Genomic DNA, 16,609 nt, shown 5'->3' on the forward strand with positions numbered 1-16,609 from the left:
GCTCACAGGCTCAGTATGGATTACCCAATAAAATAACAAGTTGAAAAAGGGTACAGTATCACCAGATACAAGGTATATATAGTATAGTGCAAACGTTCTGATTCTCCGTATACTTTTCAGCAGGCAGATACAAACGCTCTCAGGCCCAGTATGGATTATGCAAGAATATGAAAAGCTGTAAATGGGTTATGTAACACAAGCGTACAGCTGTATACAGTGTTGGGGTAATCTTAAAGTTCCAAATATATTGCCGGAGTAACAGACAGACGTTTACAGGCTCATTATGGAATAAACCAGAAACTAAATAGCTTAAAAGGTTACTGTATCAGAAGCGTTCTGCTGTATACAGTGTTGGCCAAATTGAAAATATCGGAATATATTTCCATAGTCACCCTCAGACGCTCACTCAGTTTGGTTTTGACTAGTGTTGAGATTTCCGATACCGCAAGTATCAGGTATCGGCCGATATTTGCCTTATCGGAATTCCGATACCGAGTACCGATACTTTTTTCGTATCGGATACCGGAATTGGAAGTCCAAAATGCAATGAGCCACTTCTGTGGCTCTGATTGGCTGCCGAAATGACGTCATCATGATGCGCTGTCTGTGCGCATCATGATGCGCCGTCAGTTCGGGCCTTCGGGGGGCTGTGCCGACTGTCCGGGGGTCTGTGCCGGCCTGCCGGTGGTCTGTGCAGGCTCCGGGGGTCTGTACCGGCCTGCCGGGGGGCTGTGCCGGCCTGCCGGTGGTCTGTGCAGGCTCCGGGGGGCTGTGCCGGCCTGCCGGGGGGCTGGGCCGGCCTGCCGGGGGGCTGTGCCGGCCTGCCGGTGGTCTGTGCAGGCTCCGGGGGGCTGTGCCGGCCTGCCGGGGGGCTGTGCCGGCCTGCCGGTGGTCTGTGCAGGCTCCGGGGGGCTGTGCCGGCCTGCCGGTGGTCTGTGCAGGCTCCGGTGGTCTGTGCCGGCCTGCCGGTGGTCTGTGCAGGCTTCGGTGGTCTGTGCCGGCCTGCCGGGGGGCTGTGCCGGCTTGCCGGTGGTCTGTGCAGGCTCCGGGGGTCTGTGCAGGCATCGTCCGATGGGACTACAAGTCCCATCGGGCGATGCCTGCTACCATGACAGTGATTGACACATTAGCCAATGATGGGACAGCAGTAATCCCATCATCCGGCTAATGTGTTGAATGTAAAAAAAAAAAAAAAAAAATTACATGCTACATACATGCTACATACATGCTACATACAAACAACATGCATACTACATATATAATACATGTAACATACATACTACATGCAACATGCATACTACATACATGCTACATACTACATGCATGCTACATACATGCTACATACTACATACATGCTACATACATACTACATACATAATACATATATACTACATGCATGCAACATACATACAACATATTTACTACATGCATGCAACACGCATACTACATATATACTATATATACTACATGTAACATACATACTACATATATACTACATGCTACATACATGCTACATACTACATACATGCTACATACTACATACATAATACATATATACTACATGCATGCAACATACATACAACATATATACTACATGCATACTACATATATACTATATATACTACATGTAACACACATACTACATATATACTACATGCTACATACATGCAACATACATACTACATACATGCTACATACATACTACATACATAATACATATATACTACATGCATGCAACATACATACAACATATATACTACATGCATGCAACATGCATACTACATATATACTATATATACTACATGTAACATACATACTACATATATACTACATGCTACATACATGCAACATACACACTACATGCTACATACATGCAACATACATGCTACATACATACACACTACATGCTACATACATGCAACATACATACTACATACATGCTACATACATACTACATATATACCACATGCATGCAACATGCATACTACATATATACTGCATATATACTACATGCATGCAACATACATATATACTACATGCAATACATACATATTGACATACAGTACATATAACATAGAGTACATACTCACCGTCACTTGTCACTTTGATCCCCGAAGCCATTGTCCCCTTGAGGAATAAATATCAAAATAAAAAAACACCAATATACCTACCCCGATCCGCAGAAGTCCACGAGGGTCCCACGTCCATCTTGCGTGGAGAACAGCAGCATCAACTGATGCTACCGTTCTCTACCAGCTCCAGGAATACAATGACGGAAGGTAGGTATCCTTCCGCACTGTATTCCTCCACCACTGTAAAAAAAAAAAAAAGTCCCTAGTCTCACTTTATGCCATTGCTGCGTGGGAAATTCCCACTCAGCAATGGCACAAAGTGAGACTAGGGACTTTTTTTTTTTTAAAGTGGTGGAGGAATACAGTGCGGAAGGATATCTACCTTCCGTCATTGTATTCCTGGAGCTGGTAGAGAACGGTAGCATCAGCTGATGCTGCTGTTCTCCACGCAAGATGGACGTGGGACCCTCGTGGACTTCTGCGGATCGGGGTAAGTATATTGGTGTTTTTTTATTTTGATATTTATTCCTCAAGGGGACAATGGCTTCGGGGATCAAAGTGACAAGTGACGGTGAGTATGTACTCTATGTTATATGTACTGTATGTCTATATGTATGTATTGCATGTAGTATATATGTATGTTGCATGCATGTAGTATATATGCAGTATATATGTAGTATGCATGTTGCATGCATGTGGTATATATGTAGTTTGTATGTAGCATGTATGTAGTATGTAGCATGTATGTAGTATGTATGTTGCATGTATGTAGCATGTAGTGTGTATGTAGCATGTATGTAGTATGTATGTTGCATGTATGTAGCATGTAGTGTGTATGTTGCATGTATGTAGCATGTAGTATATATGTAGTATGTATGTTACATGTAGTATATATAGTATATATGTAGTATGCATGTTGCATGCATGTAGTATATATGTTGTATGTATGTTGCATGCATGTAGTATATATGTATTATGTATGTAGTATGTATGTAGCATTTATGTAGTATGTATGTAGCATGTAGTATATATGTAGTATGTATGTTACATGTAGTATATATAGTATATATGTAGTATGCATGTAGTATATATGTTGTATGTATGTTGCATGCATGTAGTATATATGTATGTAGTATGTAGCATGTATGTAGTATGTAGCATGTATGTAGCATGTAGTATATATGTAGTATGTATGTTACATGTAGTATATATAGTATATATGTAGTATGCATGTTGCATGCATGTAGTATATATGTTGTATATATGTTGCATGCATGTAATATATATGTATTATGTATGTAGTATGTATGTAGCATGTATGTAGTATGTAGCATGTATGTAGCATGTAGTATGTATGTTACATGTAGTATATATGTAGTATGCATGTTGTATGTATGTACCATGTATGTAGCATGTAAATTTTTTTTTTTTTTTACATTCAACACATTAGCTGGATGATGGGACTACTACTGTCCCATCATTGGCTAATGTGTCAATCACTGTCATGGTAGCAGGCATCGCCCGATGGGACTTGTAGTCCCATCGGACGATGCCTGCACAGACCCCCGGAGCAAGCGCAGACCACCGGCAGGCCGGCACAGCCCCCCGGCAGGCCGGCACAGACCACCGGAGCCTGCACAGACCACCGGCAGGCCGGCACAGACCACCGGAGCCTGCACAGACCACCGGCAGGCCAGCACAGCCCCCCGGCAGGCCGGCACAGACCACCGGAGCCTGCACAGCTCCCCGGCAGGCCGGCACAGCTCCCCGGCAGGCCGGCACAGACCCCCGGAGCCTGCACAGACCACCGGCAGGCCGGCACAGCCCCCCGGCAGGCCGGCACAGACCACCGGAGCCTGCACAGACCACCGGCAGGCCGGCACAGCCCCCCCGGCAGGCCGGCACAGACCCCCGGAGCCTGCACAGACCACCGGCAGGCCTGCACAGACCATCGGAGCCTGCACAGACCCCCCCGGCAGGCTGGCACAGCCCCCCGAAAGGCCCGTACAGATCCCAGAGAGGCTGTACAAGGCAAAAATAGGGTTTTTCTTATTCCGATACCGGAAGTCCCATAGACTTGAATGGGACTTCCGGTATCGGAATCGGCGATACCCGATATTTTTTTTAGATTGGCCGATACCATCCGATACGATACTTTTAAGTATCGGACGGTATCGCTCAACACTAGTTTTGACCATATTAAAAAATTTGGTAAAAAAGGTCCTTGATAACAAGAGAGCAAGTATATATTTTTTAGGGTACAATTGAAATCTCCATATAAATAGTCACGTAGTCAGTCTCAGACGCTTACACAGTATGGATTTGACCGTAATGCTAAATGTCGAACAAAGGTACTGTATAACAAGATACAAGCTGTATCGAGTATAGTGTAAAAATTGGTTTCTCCGATTCACTGTATATATAGAAGGCGTAACCCACACACGCTCACTCACTATGGATGATGTAGGGAAGGTGGACTGACAGACAAACCAGCCTGTAGTGAGAAGCAGAGGTGTAGCACAGTTTAGGTGTGAAACCGCTAAGATAAAGAGAAAGGGTGCAGTGTTTTAGCTTGCCCATTGGAGGGCAGTGGAGAGTGTAGGAGTGGTACTGAATAGTGGTAGTGAACTGCCATTGATCAGAGAAACTGTTAGGTGATGGTGGGCGGAGTTACCAGAACAGGAAGTATAAAAGGCTGAGGGAAGGTTTTGGATGAGTCAGTCAGCGAAGGGAGCACAGTAAAGAGGAAGTTCTGCTGAGGAAATAGAGACAGTGGAAAGGCTCCAGAGAGGACTGACAGTTGAGGCGGTCACAGGGGGTGACCCAGAGGATGGTAGCCGCAGACGCAGACGGCCTGGGGCTATCATACGGACGGTGTGCCAGGCTGGTGCAGCGCTGTGGTGGTTGGGCCTAGGCCAGCCACAGTGGAAGAGCCACAGAGGATGCCACAATTATAGTTACAAAGGAAGTGAAGGTACCGGGGCCTGTGTACAGAGAAATGTGAAACGGCTGTGCTGAATTGCTGTTGTCGACAGAAGGATGGGCACTAAAAATGGACCTGTTCAATACAAACTCTGTCTCAGTCTCATGTTTGTCTGCGGCAAGAAGAGCCCCCCCCCACAGTTGGTTATCCTACAGATGATACCTTAATACAAATTTTTGAAACAAGGTACTGTATCAGCACATGCCAGGTGTGTCCAGTCTAGGGTTAAGTTTCCGTCTATACTTCCGGAGTCAGACACAGACACTCACAGGCTCACTATGTATTACACCAGAATTAAAAAAGTAGAAAAAGGGAAAGGTATTCATAGCGTACACCAGTATACAGTGTTGTGGTACTTTTAAATCTTCGTATATATTTCAATCTCGGTAAGCCAGTCAAGAATCTCCGCTACTGGAAACTACATGGATACAAGTAGAGATGCAAAGTCGAGTGTTAGCAGAAATTTTGCAATTACTCACTGCGGGAAAGCCTCCTGGTAGATGTTGCAGAGGCGATGCAGACCCTCAATTACTGTGTCTGTGGATAAAGCAAAAAAGGTTCTTTGTGAAGAATGGATAGCTTTATCGCAGTAGCGTGGATCACATCACCGTTATTCGTCTCTATCAAATTGTGATCACAGGGAGAGATGTATCCATGGTCTTCACTGCCTATCATGATGTGTCTGGTTATTTTGGAGTGCAAAAGACAGAAGTCACAGGCCGTAGGCGATTCTATTGGATTGGAATGACAGGAGACTTTGAAAAATGGTGGCAGGAATGTCACACGTCTGTGACTATCACAACTGTGAAAGGTGATCATAAACCACCACTGCATCCGCTTGTAAGTTGATGTCCATTTCAAATGGTAGCCAATGATCATCTGACGGTAGAGGCCAGCAGGACAGGCCATAGCTACATCTTAACCATCATTGATCAATACACCAAATTTCTAGTGGCCCTCCCTGTGAAGGATTTAACTGCCCAGAATACACAGCGGTGGAGCAGGGAGAGGTAAGTATTGCAACTTGCAAGTGCTGTGGCCATGACCAAGCAGGGGGGGCACAATCGTGGTCGACGGTACTGGCACAGGGCCCCTCATAGTACACTGGTGTGTCTGACGGCAAGTGGGCCCTCCCACCGTCTGAGACACTGTATTGTACTATGATGGGCCCTGTGCCATTGCCGTCGGCCATCAGTGGACCCATCCACTTGTTCAGAGCAACCGCACTTGCCCGGGTGCGCCAGGTCTTGACCCCAGCCATTGGGGGAGGGGTGGGCAGCCCAGTTAGGGAGGTTTAAAAATTGGCATATGTTGATGTGTTGACTGGACATTCAGCTGCTGCAAAGGGCATAATTGGGCAAGTCCGAGGAAGAGGAGGAAAAAACAGAGGCTCTTTTCTGATAACTTATGTGTCATCAGGGGAAGGTGGGACAAAATCCTTTGAAACCCATGTATGGTTCATTTTAATGAAGGTTAGATCGTCAACATTTTGGGTCGACAGATGGGTCCTTTTTTCTGTCAGGATTGATCCAGCAGCACTGAAGACTCTTTCAGATAACACACTAGCAGCAGGGCAAGCGAGCTCCTGTAAGGCATATTGTGCCAATTCAGGCCAGGTGTCCAGTTTAGAGGCCCAATAGTCAAAGGGGAATGACCTCTGAGGGAGAACATCGATATGGGAGGAAAAGTACTTTGTAACCATAGTTGACAACTGCTGCCTCCTGTCACTTTTAATCGATGCAGTATTAGCAGTCATGTGAGCGGTACTTGAGAAATCATTCCACAACATGGTCATTAAACCCCTGTCTCCAACGCTACTTTGGCTGTGTGCACCACGAGCACCTCTTCCATTGTGCCCACTACGGCTCGTGGGAGAACCAGCACCGCTGCTGTGTGCTGGGAAAGCCTCAAACAAACGGTTTACCAGAGTTGCTTGTTTGTTTGCCAATATTATCTCTAAGTTCTCCTGTGGCATGATGTCGTGTAATTTGCCTTTGTAACGTGGATCGAGGATGCTGGCCAGCCAGTAGTCGTCATCCCTCATCATTTTGGAAATGCAGGGGTCGCTTTTTAGGATCCGCAAGGCATAATCGCACATGTGGGCCAATGTTCCAGGTGTCAATGATGCACTGCGAGTGCTGGTTGGAGGAGCACTTTCTGGCAAATCCACATCCCTCCAGTCATGCACAAACCCTGTACCTGACCTTGGAACACCAACGTTTTCTCTTGCCCCCTGAGAAACATCCTCCTGCCCAAAATAATCACTCCCTCATCCTCATCCTCCTCCTCTTCCTCCTCTATCTCCACCTCGTCCAGGACAGTTCCCTGACCAGACAATGCCTGACTGTCATCAAGGCTTCCCTCCTCCTCCTCCGCTGCAGACGCCTGAGCCTTAATGAGCGTCCAACTTTGCATGAGCAGATGCACAAGTGGGATGCTCATGCTTATGATGGCATCGTCTGCGCTTACCAGCCATGTGCATTCCTCAAAACACTGAAGGACTTTACAGAGGTCTTTCAGCTTTGACCACTGCACACCCGACAATTCTGTTGTGAGTTCATTCTCTGGTTCACCAGGGTTCACCAGTTGTGAGTTCTCCTTCCAGACTCCCTCTGGTGGTAACAGGAGGTAGTGACGCAGATTTGATCGGTGGAGATCTGCCACCTGAGAATGAGGATGACGATTGGATCTCAGGAGTCTCAGATTGGATTTAAGACAGCTGACGCCCTATTCAGTTGCTGGTGATTCCTTCTGGCTTGTCAGCTCTTGGTTTTCAGCTTTGTTCCAGTCATCTAAAGCTAAGTTTTTCTGCTAATGTTCACACTTGATTTTGTTGGTTTATTCAGTTTTTTGTGTGGTCAGCCAGCTCCGGCTGGGGGCTGTGCTGAATTTCCACTCTTATTTATCTGTATTTGCCAATTTACTTTTTGTCCCTTATTAGATTGGCCTCTTTTTGCTCTGTCTCAGAATATTTCAGAGTACTGATATAGTGGGAGAAGTCTAGTGACTTCAGGGTTAATTTTGCTATCAGAAGTGTTGGACATTATTTTGTAGGGTTTTGGGCAGATTGCAGACAGTGTCTTTCCTTTCTGCCTCTGTTCGCACAACCTCTTAACCATGTGCAGGGTGGAGTTCCACCATGCTGCAACGTCTATGATTAGGCAGTGCTTGGGGAGGTGGAGCAATCGCGGCAGCTTCTGCATACGACTGGAGTGTACGGCCGAGCGACGGATGTGCGAGCACAGTCTTTGCACCTTATGGAGCAGAGATGTTAACTCCAGATAATTATTAAGGAAGCACTGCACCACCAGGTTCAAAGTGTGGGCCAGGCAAGGTATGTGTGTGAGTTTTGCACGGGCTATGGCTGCCACAAAATTAAATGTTGACTGCCCAGCCATGACTCTGTTTGTCGCTGCAAGTAGTCGGCCAGTACCTCCATGGTGTATCTGTTGTCGTCCAAAGTCATCATCTTTAACACAGCCTGCTGATGCTTACCACTAGCTGTTCGATTGTGGTACACCTCGTGTGCAACACTGCCAGCTGCGGATGTAGTGCTCGTGCGACTGCTCTCTGTGGACGAGCTTTCGCTGATAGACCAGGAGGAGGAGCGAAAGCCTACAGCCAACTGTTTCCTATACCGTGGGCTAGGCATCACTATTCCACCACCACTGTCCCCAGTGGAGCCTGCATCCACCACATTAACCCAGTGTGCAGTGATGGACACGTAACAGCTCTGGCCATGCCTACTGGACCATGCATCTGTTGTGAGGTGCACCTTTCCACTCACTGACTGTTTTAGTGCATGGACAATGCGGTCTTTCACATGAGGATGGAGGGCAGGGATGGCTTTTCAAGAAAAGAAGTGCCGACTGGGTAGGTCATAGCGTAGGACTGCGTAGGCCATGAGGTCGTGGAAAGCTTCACTTTCAAACAAATGGTAGGGCATCATCTCTAATGAGATTAGTTTGGCAATGTAGGCGTTCAAACACAGTGTACGCGGGTGAGAGGATGAGTACTTTCTTGTCCTACTCAGAGTGTCTGGTAGAGTGAGCTGGACTGGAGAGCTGCATATAGGGGAAGTAGCGGTGGATGGGATGGAGTGAGAGGGGGTTGGTAATGGTATTGGTGGTGATGGCCTAGATTCAGTGTTGTGTTGCAAAACCATTGTGATTCCCTGAGTGCTTTGGCCTTGCGACGACACCTCCACATTTAGTGCTGGTTGTGTGCTTAATGGTGGCGGTGGTCTTACAGTGGTGGTAGCGATGGAGCGTTGTTGGCTACCTTCAGTCGGAGCAGGTGCACATGTGCTACCTGAGGTTTTGTAGTCCGTCCACGCTTGCAAGTGCATGTTGGTTAAATGTCTAAGCATGCAACTGGTATTCAAATTTCTGAGTTGTTTACCTCGGCTAAAGGTCCTTCCGCACTTCTTACAGGTAACCTTTGCCTCATCAGTAGGATTTTGGACAAAGAAGTGCCACACTGCACTCTTCCTACTATGGTAAACATTTTCTGGCCTTGCACGCTGTGCTAAGTTGACCGTCTGGTCAAGCTGTCCTGCAACTCTTTAAGTGTTTGTTCCACGTTTTTGGACAGCTACAGGCCTGCTAGATAACCGCTGCTGCAATGTCAATGCCTGCTGCGGATCCTTCTCGTTATCTGAACTATTGCCAGCGCCACACTCCTCCCCCAATGGATGCCAATTCGGGTCCAAAACTGGGTCATCCATCACCTCCTCTTCAAAGTCATCTGCAGCTTCCTCTTTACCTTCCTCTGTGTCACCGTGTAAGGTGGTATAGCATGCGGGAAGGGGCACCTGGGTTTCATCAGGGTCAGATTCTGGCTCAATAGACTGCGAGGACAATGTAGTGCTGTGGGTCAATGTACCAGCAGAATCATGTAGCAGTGGCTGTGCATCAATGCACTCCATGTAAGATTCATCTTGGACTGGGGAATTCAGGATTTGACTGAATAACCCACGCATGGTATGTGAAAAGAGGTCCATAGAGTAATCTGAAGTGTGGGCTGCCGCATCCTTAACTTTTGGTGGGGGTGAAGGACACAAGGAAAGGGGTTTTTTATGACCAGAACCCTGCACTGACGACTCCGTGCTTGCAGGTTTCGACCGTTCAGAAGAGGAGGCAATAGAGCTGTTGGCTGTTTCGGCAATGTATGCCAAAACCTGTTCCTGATGCTCCGGCTTTAAAAGCGGTTTTCCTACTCCAAGAAAAGGCAACCTTACAGGCCTTCTTGGCCCAGAGGATGACGCAGGCTCAACACCTCCTGCCTTAGCTGCTATTGTACATTTGCCAGAACCAGCCGATGCACCACCACCATCAGTACCAGCTGCGCCCCCCTGCCCACGTCAGCGGCCTCTTTCACCATACTTCCTCATGTTTGGGAAAATGTACCAAAAATACCAGCTGAGAGATGGTACTGTATGAGGAGCGTCCAGCTGTGTAAGGTGTATTAAACAAATTAAATCAACGTATATATTATGTTAGTCACAGACGCTCTCACAGTATGTATTGGACCGTAATCCAACAAGCAGATATACAGAACTGTATCAGAAGTGTACAGCTGTATACGATTTTTGTGCAACTAACAATCTCCGTATATGTATTTACGGAGTGTCTCACACACACACGCTGACTAGGTATAAAAGTGACTGTAATGCGAACGGCAGATATACAATACTGTTGGAGAATCGGACAGCTCTATACGATGTGTGTATGTAAAATTGTCAAGCTCCGTGTATTTGTATATGGACTGACACACGCTATCTCTGTCTAGTTTTCACCGTTATCAAACAGCAGATATACAAAACTGTTTGAAAAACGGACACGACTCTAAGGTGTTGGTCTGGAAAAACGGACAAACTCCTCAGCTTTTTCTTCCAGAGTCACACCCAGATAGCTTTTATTTGTCCATGATACCAGCCGGTACACGGTAGTGTGTGAGGAGCGTACACCGCTAGACGATGTGTGAAAAAATGAACGCTCAGTAACTCACCAGGGCAAAATAATAAAATTTGGAGTGCTTTGAAAAAAGCAGTTTGAACAGCAGTGTGCACACAGCAATGCAGCTAGCAGGTAGCCTTAAAAGGAAGCCTAATCACCACAGCGCTGCTGCACACAACAAAAATCCTCCCCTTGCACTGCACACTAACTGTACAGTGAAAAGCGCTATCAGCAGAAGCAGTTTTTTTTTCTTCTTCCCTGCCTAACGCTCTCCCTTTTCAGAATCAGCAGCAGCACCTCTCCCTATTGTAAGATCGGCAGAAGTAAGATGGCGGTCGGCGTTCATAGCCACTTAATACCCACTGTGACGCCACACAAAGCCAGCTAATCACTTCAATGCCCTACTCTAAGATGGTGGTGGCCGCTGCGCATGTCATCGCATTGTCCACAGTGTGCGTCCTCCATCATTGGGTGAGAAAAGGCGCTGAAAGCATCATTTGAAACGCGACTTTGGCGCTCGGCTCGGCGACCTCATGGCCGACCTCATGGCCGACCTCACGCTATGGTCGGGTTTCGATCAGCGAAACTCGACTTTGGCGAAAGTCGGCGATTTTTGAATCTGACCGACCTGTTTCGCTCAACTCTAGTGGAGACCATATAGGCAGTGCCATAAAGAGGTCTTCATGAAGAAACGTCACATGGAGTGGGGTGGCATAATTTACGGTAGACAAATCCCTCTAGTTTTCATATCAGGTACACTAACAGCTCGGTGTTGCGTTGACCTGCTTGTGGAACTAGTGGACCGGCCATTTTTCGAAAGTATTCCACTATCTGTTTTTCAGTACCACTAAACTTTTATTGTTTGACAAATCAAAATAAAACTAAAGCTGAGGAGAGTGATGTAAAAGAAAGGAAGTGAGGACAAGAGGAATGTATTAATTCAAGGTGCAATAATAGCAAAGAACAAAAATAATATGCTTACAAAGGATCAGAGAGAGAGAAGCAACAAGTAACGCACCTAATAAAACAAAAAATTGAGTATCGGCACAGACCAAAGGTAATGGAGAGGTGCTAAAGTATTTTACTGAAGATTGTGGAAACAGAATAATCCACCATATCTGAAAGTTGGTGAGTGAATTTCCACTAATGGCAATTATCAATCATGTCAAAAGAATAATGTAATTAAGTTTTGCTAATAACTTCCTTTATGGCTGCAGATATAGGCAACACAACTTCCATTTAGAGGTTATTAGCATTTTAGCAATCAGGAAAACCTGAAAGATAATGTATCTACACCTAATCAGGAATTATTCTTTTCATAGTACTTTTTCAGGTAATGTCACACTTAGCGATGCACCAGCGATCCCGAACAGCGATATGACACGGTCAGGATCGCTGGTGCATCGCTAAGTGGTCGCTGAACGAAAAGCCAACAATTTTAGAAATAAGATGAGCGACACTTTGCCAAAATGAAGCCCCTTCAAAACAATCCCAAAGATACACAAGACGAATTCTGTACCCAGAACATTTATTATACAACCATTAAAGGGAATCTGTCACCCCATTTTACGACTATGAGCTGTCGGCACCAACATCAGGGGCTTATCTACAGCATTCTGTAATGCTGTAGATAAGCCCCTGATATAACCTGAAAGAGAAGAAAAAGGAGTTACATTATACTCACTGGGGGGCGGTCCGGTCTTGGTCCGATGGGTGTTGCGGTCCGGCGCCTCCAATCTTCTAACGGTGACATCCTCTTCTTTGCTGCCTGTCGTGACTCCGGCGCAGGCGCACTCCTCTGCCCTGTTGAGGGCAGAGAAGAATACTGCAGTGCGCAGGCGCTGGACCTCTCTCGGTGCCTGCGCACTGCAGGGCACTGCTCTGCCCTCAACAGGGCAGAGCAGTGCGCCTGCGCTGGAGTCACGACAGGCAGCAAAGAAGAGGACGTCACCGTTAGTAGATGGGATGTGCTGGGCCGGACAGCGACACCCATCGGACTGGACCAAATGCCAGGGTGAGTATGATATAACTACTTTTTCTTCTCTTTCAGGTTACATCGGGGGCTTATCTACAGCATTACAGAATGCTGCAGATAAGCCCCTGATGTCAGTGCCGGCAGCTCATAATCGAAAAATGGGGTGACAGATTCCCTATAATAACCGCAGTGAACAAAGCCAAGGATGTAAGTGTGTGTTTTGCTGTACATGATGCTCATACTGGAGAATGACATTTTTTCAAACATCTCAAAGCATTTTCTACATTTTACCATTTGCATATAATTATCACAGCTATTGATCCTGTGATTTCCATAAGTCCAAGACTTTTCATTCTTGTTGTTGCAATTTGAATGATTGTTGAGGAGTAGAATACTATCATATATTTTAAAATTTTGCTACGGGATGATCAGCCGGTCACACCAGGTTCTTTTTCCTATGTCCCAGCAAAGAAACGGATGGTACCAGCAAAAGTGCGATCAGCCAGATATCTCATGTACAGCACCCAATAAGATGAGTGATGTACAGAGAACTTCTAATTGGAACATATAGATAGGGGTTGTCATCATAACATTGTCAAAAATGCATATGCACAGAGCTTCTGAGCCACATACTGCTCTATACAAAACTCCTCAAGGCTGGAGAACTGGCTTGGGCTCATCAAAGGCATCATAAACACCCTTGAAAACAATAAATGGCTGTTGCATCACGGACCACGGTCACCATGGTGATCTAGTGGCGGTGGATGATGAGGATGAGGAGAAGGAGGAGGATAACAGCAAATAGCCAAAACCAGGAAGCGTATTTTTATGTGTGGGTGTGAAGAGGTGCATAGGAATATACCTCCCAAAAAAAGACACTGGATTTGAGGTTATGTTTCGCTGTTATCATTCGGAGGTGTAGAGGTGTCTGGCCCTATCCAGCCCTTGTTCATTTTTATAAGAGTCAGCCTGTCAGCATTTTCATTTGACAGGCAGATGCGATCAGTTATAATTCCACCAGCGGGACTGAAACCCCACTCTGACAAAACGCTAGAGGCAGGGCAGGCCAGGACCTCCAAGGCATAGAGAGCCAGTTCATGCCACACATCCTGTTTCGATACCCAATAATTATAAGGCACAGAGGAATCATGGAGGACATTTTTACAGTCAGCAAGGTATTCCCTCAGCATCTTCCAAAACTTTGCACTCCTTGTGACAGTTCTTCGTGCCTCAGGGCCACTGCGATGGGAGGGTCTGAGTGAACTCTCCGAGAACTTTGCCAGTGTTTCCCTGCCTCTGCTGTATTGGAGTTGTGTCTCTCTCGCCTGTACTCCTTGGTTCTCCAACGAACTGTGGCCTCTGCCTTCAGCGTTTTCAGATGGGAATTTTTTAAATAATCCTGCAACAAAGCCTTCTGGTACTGCACCATTTTAGTACACCTGTCTGCCTCTCGAAGAAGATATTGAAGGTTCTCCTTGCAGCATGGGTCTAGAAGTGTCACCAACCAGAAATGACTGTCACTCAAAGTTTTGAGAATATGCGGGTCATGAGAAAGGCAGCACAGCTTAAAGTCAGCCATGAGTGTCAGACTGCTAACAGGCAAGACTTCCGTGTCCTCACCAAGAGGATGACTGACCATGCTCTCCTCCTCCTACTCCTCCTCCTTGTCCTCAGGCCATCCATGCTGAACAGACGGTATGACAGTTGTGCTTATAGTAGTATCTATAGCACATGATAATAGCTTCTGCTCTTCCTCCTCCTCTTCCTCACTGTCAACCAATCCACGTTGGGATAACATGAGGCTGGGGTGTATGTAATCACCCTGTATGGTTCCTTGCTCCATCTCATCATGCTCCGCCTACAATGCATCCTCTTTGATTGTGAGCAGAGAGCATTTCAGAACACAGAGAAGTGGGATGGTGATACTAATTATGGCATCATCGCCGCTCACCAACTTGATGGACTCCTCAAAGTTTTGTAGGATGATACATATGTCTGACATCCATGTCCACTCCTGCGGTCTTATGTGTGGAGTCTGAACTAAATACCGACGGCCTTGTTGACTCTGGTAGTCAACAAATGCTCTCTTCTGCTCACAAATTCTTTCCAACACCTGCATTATAGAGTTCCAAAACATGGTACACATCGTTCCAACACAACAGTCTGGGAGCTGCAATCGCTGCTGAAGCATGGCAAGGGCAGCGGAAGCTGTAGCTTACTTTGTAAAATGGTCACACAGGTGGCGTACTATCAAAAGCAGATCCGGCAGCTCCGGGTATTTTTTATTAGCAATTATTATTATAACATCAACGACCTGTCCTCAATCCATGCAGGTATCCTCTTCTCCAATGGAGAGAACTGGAGAGTGATGAGAAAATTCACGATGTCCACTTTACGACATTATGGCATGGGGAAAAAGGACATAGAAAACAAGATCACCGAAGAGTGTGACTGCTTAGTACAGACATTCAGATCTTATGCAGGTAATTCAGTTCATAAAATGTGTTCATGTGTCTGCATAGATGCCTGATAGTCAAAACGGAAGGGAGATTTTTCTTTTTTATAATCAAGAGTGTTTGAAAAGTTGCTTAATTGTTATTTTAGATGGATTGAAGAATTAAAAACCTTAGTTGAAGCAATTCTACATACCGGTAATGACATACAAAGTGGCAATTAAATGAGTTTAATTTTGTGTTTTGTGTTTTACTCAACAAACTTTATTTCCATTCCTTGAACTAAAAATTTCCCCACTTTGTATTTTCAGGGAAACCATTCAATAACCAAACCATCATAAATGCTGCTGTGGCCAACGTAATCGTGTGCATCCTGCTGGGTCATAGATATGAATATGATGATCCTACGATCCTAAAACTCATGAAGCTAGTGAATGAAATTATCAGGATCATGGAAAGTAGGATGGTTCGGGTATGTATGCTTTTATCACTTTGCCAGAAGAAATGGGATGACAGTGGTGTAACTAGAGTTGAATGTTCCCTGGTGCAAAATTTGGACATAGGACCCCCCCAGTATGTTGGCCAGATGTACAAGCCATTGTATTAATGTGCTACATCCTGGCTCCTGCATTGTAGAGTTCCAACACGTGGTACATGTGTTTCCACCACAACAGTCGGTGAGCTGGGAGCTGCTGAAGCATGGCAAGGACAGCAGAAGCTGTAGCTTACTTTGTAAAATGGTAACACACGTGGCGTACTATCAAAAGCAGACCCGGCAGCTCCGGGTAGCTTTTGAGAAAACGTTGAACAATGAGGTTAAGTGCATGGGTCAGGCATGGTACGTGTATGAGCTCGCCTCGCTTTAGAGCCACCACCAGGTTCCAGCCACTGTCACACATGACCATGCCTGGTTGTAGGTTCAGCCATGTCAGCCACAGATCTGCCTGCTCTTTCAGAGTTGTCCACAACTCTTCAGCATTGTGCGGTTTGTCACCTAAGCATATTAGCTTCAGCACAGCCTGTTTCCGCTTGGCTGAGGCAGTGCTGCAGTGCTTCCAGCTTGTGACTGATGTGGTCATTTCGGAGACAGAGACTGAAGAGGAGGAGGAGCATGAGCTGTAGACTGTGGGGGCAACTCTTATAGACATGGGGCCCGCAATCCTCGACGT

The 16,609-nt window shown here is 46.1% G+C and overlaps 1 protein-coding gene across 2 annotated transcripts in view; it reads left to right on the forward strand.

Annotated features, from left to right (window-relative positions):
• Window positions 1-16,609, forward strand: part of LOC141098571 (cytochrome P450 2C23-like) — a 211,295-nt gene that overhangs the window by 30,703 nt on the left and 163,983 nt on the right. For both annotated transcript variants that reach the window (XM_073586477.1, XM_073586476.1), the window contains 2 exons: window positions 15,321-15,470; window positions 15,752-15,912. In XM_073586477.1, coding sequence (XP_073442578.1) covers window positions 15,321-15,470; window positions 15,752-15,912 — 311 coding nt within the window. The remainder of the gene's footprint in view (window positions 1-15,320; window positions 15,471-15,751; window positions 15,913-16,609) is intronic.

The sequence above is a fragment of the Dendrobates tinctorius genome, unplaced genomic scaffold, assembly GCF_039654945.1.
Source record: "Dendrobates tinctorius isolate UK_male_01 unplaced genomic scaffold, ASM3965494v1 ptg000093l, whole genome shotgun sequence".
NCBI lineage: Eukaryota > Metazoa > Chordata > Amphibia > Anura > Dendrobatidae > Dendrobates > Dendrobates tinctorius.